Source organism: Engraulis encrasicolus, chromosome 5, assembly GCF_034702125.1.
Source record: "Engraulis encrasicolus isolate BLACKSEA-1 chromosome 5, IST_EnEncr_1.0, whole genome shotgun sequence".
NCBI classification, from domain to species: Eukaryota; Metazoa; Chordata; class Actinopteri; order Clupeiformes; family Engraulidae; genus Engraulis; species Engraulis encrasicolus.
The window spans coordinates 26,525,668-26,538,167 of record NC_085861.1 but is presented as its reverse complement, the minus strand read 5'-3'; the positions used below and the strand labels follow the sequence as shown (position 1 = coordinate 26,538,167).

The window sequence follows — 12,500 nt, the reverse complement described above, 5'->3', positions numbered from 1 at the left end:
GCAGTTGCAGCAGAAGCCACGGTGAGGACACTGCTTCACGATCACCGCTATCTATGCATCACACCAGGCCATTACCACCATCTGGGTGCTGCTGGAAGCTAGCTAGCATGCAAACACTGCAGTGCCCACTGACCTGTAAACTCACTGGGTGCATGGGAACGGCATGAGACAAGCAGGATACTGCACTACTGATGTGTCATTGCAGAAGCACCGTAATGCAATGCAATAGTGCATTATTTTCATACATGTATACTGCCCTAAATTTTCAGAACGCAGTATAATTCTAAATGGCAAACTGAGAAAAAAGGCTTTAAGTATTTTATCTCAATTTGTAGTTCAAATATTGAGATTTATTTATTTTTTTCCAGAAAACATTGAGATTTTGGGGGAAAACGCTGAATTTCAATTCATCGTAATTTGATCGATGAGGTCAATCAACTAGTAATACACTGATTCTTGAGAAAGCGGCTAAAACATGTCTCTGCAATAAACTGCCAATTCTGATGAAAATAAATTATATTTTCATGAACAAAATGAATGCAGGTAAAGACCCAGGGGTCTGTTACACAAATGTACAGTCGTTTGAAATATTTAAGTGTAATTTTATTACTTTTCATGGCTATAAACCTGCCCAAACCCTGTAAAAACAGCTGTCCCAAGGAAAGACATCATCATTTCAATTGACTTAAAATGTAAAAATCACTGATATTATTGAATAATATCACCATGATGTGAAAGTCCATATTGAAGTGGTTCTGCAGATATGCACATAGTGTGTGTAAAGCAATATTTACTACTATTTTCTGATTGCTCAAAGTCTGTCCAGCATATTAGTCACCACCGTCAGATTTTTTTAAAAAGACAATAAAATCAGGTATGCACAAGGTCATTGTCATTACTTAGGACCCCTTTTCAAACCTTTAGCTCTACTGAATACTTCACCATCACTGAAGCTCCTGTAAGTTTACTAATTTCTCCTCAATTTCTTAATTTGTTTGGACACTGGTACTGTCCCAACCATAAACTGTCAACACCGTCGCGGGGTTTTAATACTATTATGTTACATTAATGTTTAATTATATATACTTTTTCAGAAGCGGCATGAAGCCCCTAAGAAACAGAGCGAAAAGGAAGTGGCTAATGTGAGCAAAAAATGCATAATATGTAAAAGAGTGTTTTTTTGTCTCACACCGTCAGATGTCATCACCGTCAGATTTTGTTCATCATCTTGTTCCATATTTTTCTAAATTGTGCTGATTAATGAAACATTACCAGACATGTTAGTAATAATTGTGACCCAAACTTACACTCCAGCCTCCACTGAGGTGCATTTGGAGGGTTTTTCGTCACAAAACCTGACGGTGGTGACATCTTATGTAGTTCACAAAAAAGCATGTGTTTTACATGTTTTTAACAAGTTTTAAGAATATGCTTCCAATAAGTATCTACAATTATGTTGAATTGCAAAAGTAATTCACTTAAATACAGAAAACGTATTTTTTAATTTCTAATTCTGTCTGACGCTGGTGACAAAACCAAGAGCGAGCCCATTTTATGAAAAATGTAAAACATGGGGAGCTTGGCCAATACATTCACTGCCCAGCCAAGACCTTCATCTATGATAATACACCTCTATATTTTGGATTTGAACAACTTAAAACCTGTTTATGCCACATTTTCAATAATCTAGGTCTACTTCCTAGAGTATCTAATAAATGAAGAAAAAAACACATGCACAAACATACTGTGCACACACAAAAATAAAGTGTTTATACTAGATGTCATTGACTTGAGAGGGGTATTTATTTTGCTAAATGTAGGTAATAATTAGGTCACTTTCAGCACCTTCAGATTACTATCACCACCGTCAGTTCTTAAATCACCACCGTAAGAAGGAGTTTTGGACATTTTAAATGAATGTGCTTACAAAATTTTCCTTTGGAGTTGTTGAATTATCAAAGTAATAGCAACTTTAAGCCTACACGAATATTTGTGAAATTACAAAAAAATGTTTGATCTATTTAGGCATTAAGTAAGCCTTGTCTGACAGCATATATTTTTAAATTAGAACACATGAAGCAGTATTAAAATAGAATGAAAGTGAATTTTCAACATTTAAAGGCGTATGTGTGAACCAAAAAACATGCACAATCACTTAAGAACTCCAGATACATATGCAACCAAATCAATACACTTTTTATTGCTTTTAATTGTGTCTGACGGTGTTGACAAAAAACAAGGTATGATCGGAGGAAAACCTGATTTCTGAAAAAAAAATCAAAATGGGGAGATTGGCCTTGTGCATTTCTGAAAAGCCAAGACCTTTGTCTACGAGGATATACCATATTATTTTGTAATTCACTTTGTTTTTTTCTTTCAAGATTACAACCTGTTTTAGCCACTTTCTCAAGAATCAGTGAATAAATGAATATGGATAATTTGCATCCCTAGTCCTGTGTCCTACCCCCTGCCTCCTGCTTCCTCCCCCTGCCTCCTATCTCATGCTGCCTGCCTCATGTGTCAGTGAGGATAAGGTCTGAGTGGTCTAATGCCTGAAGATTATGATGGTCCAATCTGCACTTAAAGCCGTAAGAATATCTCCTCTTGTCTCCTTCCCTCTATCCTCAGTCTGCTTCCTACCATACCAGCTAACGCTACCTCGTATCCCCTGTCCCCTGCTTGCTATATCTCTGTGCTATGCCTCTGTGTGTCAGTGATGATGTGGTCTCTGAATGCTCTAATGCCTGCTGATCATGGTGGCCGCATCTGTACTTAGTGCCGTATGAATATTTCATCAGATGAGCCGCGTTTATTAGCGGCCTGTCATGCGGCCAGCCTAGCGTGAAGCCCAACAGTCCCAACGGGATAAATAGCCTTCCGCAGGGCCTTCCGTTCGCTCACCCGTCTCTCTGTCCACAACACACAACACCACCAGGGAAACTGACAGGGCCAGTTGTCCTGGGCCAAGGAATATGAGGGGCCCAGAATTTGGGTGCCATTCATAATGAAAGGTGGGGTGCTTTCAGATCATTCTTTCAGTGGCCAGCTCAAAGCTGTCAGTGGCCCGGTGCACCACGCCACATCGCTGAAACGCTCCAGTCAAGCGCATCACTCTAACGCCAAAACGTGCAATCTAGCTGGGATAAATATCCGCCTGTCCGCAACGGTCTAACGCACCTCAATGAATTCAAAAATGCCTGAAAAGATGGCAGTGAGAAAATATTCAGTAGAGGACAATGTGGTTTCTCTACTGTGTACACAGCAGTGACCATAGTATGATTTCGCCTCTGGTGTGGCGTCTACAGAAATGCACCATGGGATAACAGAGGACCAGGGGAAATGTGAACAGAATGTGATTTTCTTTTTTCAGGAAGCGGTCAACATATAGGGGGCGAGGTTAAAACAGCTCCCAGGCGGGAAGCCATATTTATGTCTCCGATTTATTGTCCAGAACAAAATAGATGAGAGATTAAAAAGCAGTTTCTGGCTGAAGATTTAAAAAAGGCACTGCATATTTTGTAGGACAATCTTGCACACACACACACCACGCACATACGGACACACGCACACACGCACAGACATACACGAACATATGCACACACACACACATTCATGTACACGCCCACACACGCGCACTCACACACACACACACACACACACACACACACACACACACATGCCACACACACACAGAACACACACGTGTGCATTTGTGTGTGTGTGTGTGTGTGTGTCTGTGTCTGTGTGTGTGTGTGTGTTCCACAGGCTGTGGGAGCATCATAACATCTGCTGCCATAGCGGTAAGTGCATTTGTGTATGTGCGCGCCTGTGCCCGTGTGTATCTGTATGTGTTGCATGTTTGCTCTCCAGCACCTTGTCAAAGCTGCTCACAGATGCTGCGCATTAATTAACATTTGTGGGCCATCTTGAAGCGTCAGACTTCATGAGCCACAAGCAGGCCTGCATGGGCCGCAGTAAACACCAATTCACATACAGGCCTATGATATTAAAAACATTCGCCACAATAAACACCAACTCACATACAGGCCTGTGACATTAAAAACATTGGACACAGAGCACACCAACTCTCATATAGGCCTGTGACATTAAAAACATTGGACACAGTACACACCAACTCTCATACAGGCCTGTGACATTAAAAGCATGGGCCACAATAAGCACCAACTGATCCCATGTAGGTCTATGACATTAAAAACACCTACTCACATATAGGCCTATGACATTAAAAACACCTACTCACATATAGGCCTATGACATTAAAAACACCTACTCACATATAGGGCTATGACATTAAAAACACCTACTCACATATAGGCCTATGACATTAAAAACACCTACTCACATAAAGGCCTATGACATTAAAAACACCTACTCACATACAGGCCTATGACATTACAGTAAAAGCAGGCCGGCAATAAACACCACCTCACATCAATGAGGATTTAGGCAGGCCGGCAATAAACACCAACTCAGATCACAAAGACTATGAACAGGTCTGCAATAAACACTTGGTGACAATACATAAATAGGTATAAGTATTGAGTAAATAAATGAATACCACTTCACATCAGTCAGAATATGACTGACAATTAATGCCAGCTCACCTCACCTCATCAGAGAGAATATAAGCAGGTCGGCAATAAACCCTCACTCATGTGTGAAAAGAGTAAAAGCATTCATGGGCCAGACGAAACACCACCTCACATCAGTGAGTATATTCAGACCGGCAATAAACACTCACGAATACAATAGCCTCTACCTCACATCACCAAGAATGTATGCAGGTCTGCCATAAACAGAAAACTGTATCAGCGAGTAGACCTGCAATAAATACTTACTCATATAGTATGTGAGAACATAAGCATCCTGACCCACAATGGATACCATTTTTAACAATGAACAATTTTGCGATACACAATAATTATGTCCAAATGCAAGCTTCCCGAAAATAAACACCAACTCACATTAGTGAGAATATGCACACTACTGGGATGTATATCCTTATCTATCGTAGGAAACTACACAATGTTCAAGTATTACACTGTATTATGTTAATTCATTTACTTAACCTTTTCCGCACAGTAGAAAATACAATATAAGCAGCCCAACAACTCAGTGAACTGATGCGTTACGAAAGCTTGAACTTTACGGGTAGCTTATAGTGTTTTACATGTAAAAAAGCATGTGAGTCAGAAACTAGCAATAAAATACAGACTATATTACTATGCTCACAGAAGTACGGATTTTTTAAAAAACAAAACAAATCACAAAGACATGGAAAACAAAATATTGGACACTGAACAATCCCCATGCATTATAATAACATGATAGTAATATAGGCCTACATATCATAATAACATAAGGTGAGTGTATATAGATATATACACAAGTGCTATTGGGCTCTTTTGTGTGGATTTATTTCACTGTATTCTCTCCAATAAAATCCTTACAAAAGAAGATGAAAAGTGTAATCTATTCATCCACCAGGATTTCAGGCATTATTGCAAAACAAAATCACTTCACCAAAACAATTACAGATAGAAAAGGCCAAGCGAGAGAGAGAGAGAGAGAGAGAGAGAGAGAGAGAGAGAGAGAGAGAGAGAGAGAGAGAGAGAGAGAGAGAGAGAGAGAGAGAGAGAGAGAGAGAGAGAGAGAGAGGGGATGAGAGAATCGGATGCAGAGGAGGATAGGGTGTAATAAGGGGGATCCAGCTTCAGTAATGAAAAGGACTCCAGTGAATTTTAATCATCACAGGCTTCCAGAGTCCAAGGCCATCACAACACTTACTGGTGACGCAGTAACAACAAAATAAATGACAACTAGTAGAACTCAACTCCAAAACACTTTTTTTCATGTCTTTCACAGGCATCTTTTTAAAGATTTTTTGTGCCTTAGGAAAGTGGAGATTATGACAGGATGTGAGTGTAGGGAGAGAGATGGGGATGGATCGGCAAATGACCCAGGCCGCAATTGAACACGGGTCGCCGTCATAATAACCCAGTGCCCTACCGTTACGCCAGAGAGAGTAGAGAGAGAGAGGTTCCATTGGTCCATTGTTTCCGGGTTCTATTATTGGGGGGGAAATCCCCCTTTAGGCAGACCTAGGCAGACCTAAGGACTGTTCTATTCAATGCTAGGAGCATTATGACACGCCCCTTTAGGCAGACCGGAACCTGGTCACGTTAGGTGCCCATAGAAACCTATTATGTTGGCATATCTCTATATACTTAAAGAATCTCTGGTTACGCCACGGTAGGGCCCATCACGGTCATCTCGATGGTGCTTGCATCGGATAAGTTCATCAGTACTTTTTATACAGTGTTAGCACACAACTGTTAGTTGTCCACCATCCTGGACAACTCTAACAGCAGGAGGTGTGACCAACCTGTCATTATTGGCAGGGAGGTCACACCTCCACAACAACATCAGCTGTTTTTAAAGCACGTCACTCATCAACATCACAGTGACCCTCTGATGAAGACGGAAGTAACACCGTCGAAACATGTCAGGTAAAAGATAAAAACTTTTACATGTCTTAAGGCAAAAGAAAACCCTAAGCGTTTAAGATAACAGTCTGTGTCGGGCACAGGTAAGAACGGAAGACCAGAGAACATCTGTGGAGGACGAGCATGACGAGCAAGAGTTTGACTCTGGAACTCTTGGACCCGGGGCCATCACTCATTACAGCACGGAGGACAGGAGGTGAAGAACAAGAAGAGAGAAAGAAAAGATGGAGGAGGAGGAGAGAAGAACAAGGTGCAATGAGAAGAAGAGAAGAGGGTCGAAAGTAGGAGGGGGGTGACAGGATGAGAAGAAAAGGAAGAGAGGAGGAGGACAGGAGGAGAAGAGGAGGAGGAGGAGGTGAGGAGGACAAGGTGCCTTGGAGGAGAAGAGGACAAGGTCGAGAGAGGGAGGAGGATGAAAGGAGAAGAAGTAGAGAAGGAGGAGAGGAGGAGGAGGTGAGGAAGAGGAGAAGGAGGAGAAGAGGAGGAGGTGAGGAGGACTAGTTAACAGAAACACCTTAGTGGTGCAGCTTGGACACATCCTCAGCAATGAACCCAGAGATCACGGGGTGTTTCGGGTCTTTGATCATTGAACACCCTCACCTGGGCGACCCAGCCGGGGCTGATCAGACCCCGACTTGTGTCCAAGCAGCGCACTAAGCCATGTGTCGCCCCTTTTTATCCACAGCCACCTTGAGGCTCTCTCAGCTGCCTCACAGATGTTTCTGGTGGCTTTCCTTTCTTGAGCACCTCTGATTCCAAGTAGCCTGAGTGACCGGTGCAGGCTCTGTCCTGGAAATCCTCTGCAGCCAACCTCAATTGGCTCACAGCGGGCCCTCCATCCTTTCAGCCTGCAGTCGTCCACCAGCTCCAGGTACTTCGCCTTTTTTCCGCTCAAAGGCCTCCTCAATCCGGTCTTCCCAGGGGACTGTGAGTTCCAACAGCACCACCTGCTTTGTACTCTCTGATGTTAGGACCATGTCTGGCCTGAGTGTAGTGCTGGTGATGTGCTGCGGAAACTTCAATTGACTCCCCAGGTCCACCTTCAGCTGCCAGTCACCCGCTGTGGATAGTAGCCCAGCTGGGACCTTTGGCTGTGACTGAGGCCTCTCTCTCCGGCCCTGACGAAGGCAATGTGTGGCCTTGTTAAGGGCTGGTGCTTGCTTTGCTGGATTCCAGCACAGATGGTGTCCGCTACTGCCTTCAGCACCTGGTCATGGCGCCATCTGTACCTCCCCTCTCCCAGAGCTTTCGGGCAGCAGCTTAAGATGTGCTCCAGCGATCCTCTTGCCGGGCATAGAGGACAAGATGGTGCTTCAGCTAGCCCCCAGCAATGCAGATTGGCTGGACTTGGTAGGACATCATACACTGACTGGATCAGAAACTTGAGTCTTGCTGGCTCTGACCTCCAAAGTTCTGACCAGGTGATCTTCCGAGTCAGTGCATGCTCCCAATTGGTCCAAGCCCCCTGCTGACGCATGGCCACTGTTTTGCTGCGCCGCTCCTCTTCCACCTCTGCCCGGACCTCTCCCTGGACCATCTGCCGTCTGTCCCTCCCCTGCACTTTGTCATAGCGCAGAGTCTTATGGCAGCCTAGTCCTGCTCGCCCAACCGCCACTGAGCCTACTAACACACTGTGCTGCAACCTTGCCTCTGCCTGCTGAACTGCCTCCTGCGCTTTCCACTTCCGTCCCGTCCTGACCTCAATGCCTGCAGAGGAGACTCTGTTGTCGGAGGAGTCCCTGTAGAGTAACACCTCCCTGGCTCTTGTCACCTTGAACTCCTCTGTCAGGCCTGAGAATGGGAGCTGCAGTTTGTTGGAGTGTCCATAAAGGGCAAGGCAGCTCAGACTCTTCGGCAGGCCCAGCCACCTGCGCAGGAACTGGCTGATGTTCCGCTCTAAGGCCTCCACAGTTGTTATTGGGACCTGATACATCAGTAGTGGCCACAGGAGCCTTGGCAGGATGCCATGCTGATATATCCAGGCTTTAAATTTCCCAGGGAGGCCTGACCTGTCCACTGCCGCAAGCCATGTTTTCAGCTCCGCGTGCATGGCCTGGATTGCTGCTGTGTCTCTCAGGGTTGCGTCAAAGAGCTTCCCCAGGCTCTTCACCGGCTTCTCCGTCAATGATGGGATTTGGAGACCGTTCATGTGGAAGCGGAATTTGTCCTCCACTCTTCCCTTCCTCAGCACAAGGGATCGGCATTTTGCTGGCTTGAATGTCATTCTCGCCCAAGATGTTAGCCTTTCGAGACCTTTAAGGAGCCAGCGGCACCCTGGCACAGATGTTGCTGTGACTGTTAGGTCATCCATAAAGGCTCTAATTGGCGGTTGGCGAGTGCCAGATCTGGATAGAGGCCCTCTACATTCCACCTCTGCAGCCTTGACAAGCATGGTCATCGCCAGAGCAAACAGCGTCACTGATATGGTGCAACCAGTGATGATGCCTTTTTCTAGGCGGTGCCATGCTGATGTTGTGGATCCAGATGTAAATCTCATACTAAAACTACTGTAGTAGTCCTGTATGAGATCTGTGATCTTCTGCGGGACATGGTGCATTGTCAAGGCTTTGGTCACCAGCTTGTGGGGGATCGATCCGTAGGCGTTTGCCAGGTCAAGCCAGATGACTGACAAATCCCCTCGGTTCTCTCTAGCCTCTCGGATTAGCTGGGTGACCACTCCAGTGTGTTCAATGCAGCCTGGAAAGCCTGGAATTCCTCCCTTCTGCACGCTGGTGTCGATGTAGGAATTCCTCAGGAGGAAATCAGTCATGCGATTGGCAAGGATCTTAAAGAAGATCTTGCCCTCTACGCTGAGCAGTGAGATGGTACGGAACTGCGAGATGTCACTTGCATTTTCCTCCTTTGGTATCCATACACCTTCGGCATGCCTCCACTGCTTGGCTACCCTCCCTCTTCGCCACACTACCCTGATGATTCTCCACAACCTCTGCAGAAGTCTTGGGCAATGCTTGTAGACTTTGTATGGCACGCCGCTCGGCCCGGGTGCTGCACTTGTCCGTGCAGCCCTGACTGTGTTCTTGACTTCTGTCAGCGTTGGCTCTTTGGTGTTGAATTGGCTGGATGGTAGCGGTGGTGAAATCAGTTCTCTACAGGGGCCCAGGTCTTCCTCTCTCTGCCGGTCGCTGTAGGTTTCAGAGAGGTGGTGATTGATGTCATCCTCTGGGCAGGTAAGGATTCCACTCCGCTTCTGCCCTAGCAGCTTCTTAGTAAACCCGAAGGGGTTGGCTATGAAGGCAGTGTGCTTGCGGGCCCCTGTCTCTACCCTTCCTCCTGTGCCACTCAGCGCGACGTAGTGAGATGAGCTTCTTCCTGAGGATAACTCTGAGCTCAACCAGGGCGGGCCTCTCTTCCTCGCTCGCCTTCTTGAAACGCTTTTTAAGGGCTTTCAAGTCTCTCCTGAGTGCGGTGATCTTGTTCTCTCGCCTATTGGGCCTGGCTGCGTTCTTGGCCTTTGGCTGTTTAACACCAAATCGCTCAGCACCGATGCAGACGATGAAGGTGCACATCGTTTGGAGCTGTTGGTCTACGCCCCCTCTCGATGATGCCTCCACAGCACCGTCTACGTCTTCGTCGAACTGGCGCCACTCAGACTCCTTGTGTGCTGCTGGCCACAAGACCCTGCGATGTTCAGATGGATTGTTGGGTGGGGCGAGCTGAGCTTGGAGGTTCTGGACACTGTGGGTTGACTCCGGGTCCTGCTCCTCCTCCGTCTCACCAGGGGCCGTGCTGTGCACTGCCTCTGTGCGTTGCTCTGCTTGCTTCCTCCTTGTACAGCCCATCTTCGTCTGATGGATCCTCAGACCTCTTAGGTTCTTGCAGCTTTTGCCACACATACAGGATACTCTCGTTGTCGTTAATCCGTTGCTCATGTTCTGTACCAGAAGGTCCGTCCGTGTGGGGTGCTCATCCTCCCCCCCTCTCGGGCACCCCTGGGGGTATCTTTCATTAGGGCTTTTCGTAGCTTAGGTGGGTGCTCCCTCACTGCCCCGGTTGCCGTCTCTCCGAGCTGTCCTCTGTCTCTCCAGACGTCACTACACTGTTCGTAGTTGTCATCCAGTCTTTCCCGGAAGTCACTGGCTGTGCCAGAAGACTAGTTAACAGAAACACCTTAGTGGTGCAGCTTGGACACATCCTCAGCAATGAACCCAGAGATCACGGGGTGTTTCGGGTCTTTGATCATTGAACACCCTCACCTGGGCGACCCAGCCGGGGCTGATCAGACCCCGACTTGTGTCCAAGCAGCGCACTAAGCCATGTGTCGCCCCTTTTTATCCACAGCCACCTTGAGGCTCTCTCAGCTGCCTCACAGATGTTTCTGGTGGCTTTCCTTTCTTGAGCACCTCTGATTCCAAGTAGCCTGAGTGACCGGTGCAGGCTCTGTCCTGGAAATCCTCTGCAGCCAACCTCAATTGGCTCACAGCGGGCCCTCCATCCTTTCAGCCTGCAGTCGTCCACCAGCTCCAGGTACTTCGCCTTTTTCCGCTCAAAGGCCTCCTCAATCCGGTCTTCCCAGGGGACTGTGAGTTCCAACAGCACCACCTGCTTTGTACTCTCTGATGTTAGGACCATGTCTGGCCTGAGTGTAGTGCTGGTGATGTGCTGCGGAAACTTCAATTGACTCCCCAGGTCCACCTTCAGCTGCCAGTCACCCGCTGTGGATAGTAGCCCAGCTGGGACCTTTGGCTGTGACTGAGGCCTCTCTCCGGCCCTGACGAAGGCAATGTGTGGCCTTGCTAAGGGCTGGTGCTTGCTTTGCTGGATTCCAGCACAGATGGTGTCCGCTACTGCCTTCAGCACCTGGTCATGGCGCCATCTGTACCTCCCCTCTCCCAGAGCTTTCGGGCAGCAGCTTAAGATGTGCTCCAGCGATCCTCTTGCCGGGCATAGAGGACAAGATGGTGCTTCAGCTAGCCCCCAGCAATGCAGATTGGCTGGACTTGGTAGGACATCATACACTGACTGGATCAGAAACTTGAGTCTTGCTGGCTCTGACCTCCAAAGTTCTGACCAGGTGATCTTCCGAGTCAGTGCATGCTCCCAATTGGTCCAAGCCCCCTGCTGACGCATGGCCACTGTTTTGCTGCGCCGCTCCTCTTCCACCTCTGCCCGGACCTCTCCCTGGACCATCTGCCGTCTGTCCCTCCCCTGCACTTTGTCATAGCGCAGAGTCTTATGGCAGCCTAGTCCTGCTCGCCCAACCGCCACTGAGCCTACTAACACACTGTGCTGCAACCTTGCCTCCGCCTGTTGGACTGCCTCCTGCGCTTGACACTTCCGCCCAGTCCTGACCTCAATGCCTGCAGAGGAGACTCTGTTGTCGGAGGAGTCCCTGTAGAGTAACACCTCCCTGGCTCTTGTCACCTTGAACTCCTCTGTCAGGCCTGAGAATGGGAGCTGCAGTTTGTTGGAGTGTCCATAAAGGGCAAGGCAGCTCAGACTCTTCGGCAGGCCCAGCCACCTGCGCAGGAACTGGCTGATGTTTCTCTCCAGGGTCTCCACAGTTGTAACTGGGACCTGGTACATCAGTAGTGGCCACAGGAGCCTTGGCAGGATGCCATGCTGATATATCCAGGCTTTAAATTTCCCAGGGAGGCCTGACCTGTCCACTGCCGCAAGCCATGTTTTCAGCTCCGCGTGCATGGCCTGGATTGCTGCTGTGTCTCTCAGGGTTGCGTCAAAGAGCTTCCCCAGGCTCTTCACCGGCTTCTCCGTCAATGATGGGATTTGGAGACCGTTCATGTGGAAGCGGAATTTGTCCTCCACTCTTCCCTTCCTCAGCACAAGGGATCGGCATTTTGCTGGCTTGAATGTCATTCTCGCCCAAGATGTTAGCCTTTCGAGACCTTTAAGGAGCCAGCGGCACCCTGGCACAGATGTTGCTGTGACTGTTAGGTCATCCATAAAGGCTCTAATTGGCGGTTGGCGAGTGCCAGATCTGGATAGAGGCCCTCT

The 12,500-nt window shown here is 47.5% G+C and overlaps 2 protein-coding genes and 1 pseudogene across 2 annotated transcripts in view; all 3 read right to left on the bottom strand.

Annotated features, from left to right (window-relative positions):
* Positions 1–12,500, bottom strand: part of grik2 (glutamate receptor, ionotropic, kainate 2) — a 362,912-nt gene that overhangs the window by 210,240 nt on the left and 140,172 nt on the right. The gene's annotated exons all lie outside the window — the stretch shown is intronic.
* On the bottom strand, positions 7,068–10,497 carry LOC134448437 (uncharacterized; annotated as a pseudogene).
* The window catches only part of LOC134448722 (uncharacterized), a 4,179-nt gene continuing 2,296 nt past the window's right edge, over positions 10,618–12,500 (bottom strand). The window contains exon 2 of the mRNA XM_063198375.1: positions 10,618–12,500. This exon is cut by the window's right edge and continues 884 nt beyond it. Coding sequence (XP_063054445.1) covers positions 10,725–12,500 — 1,776 coding nt within the window. The 3' untranslated portion in view covers positions 10,618–10,724.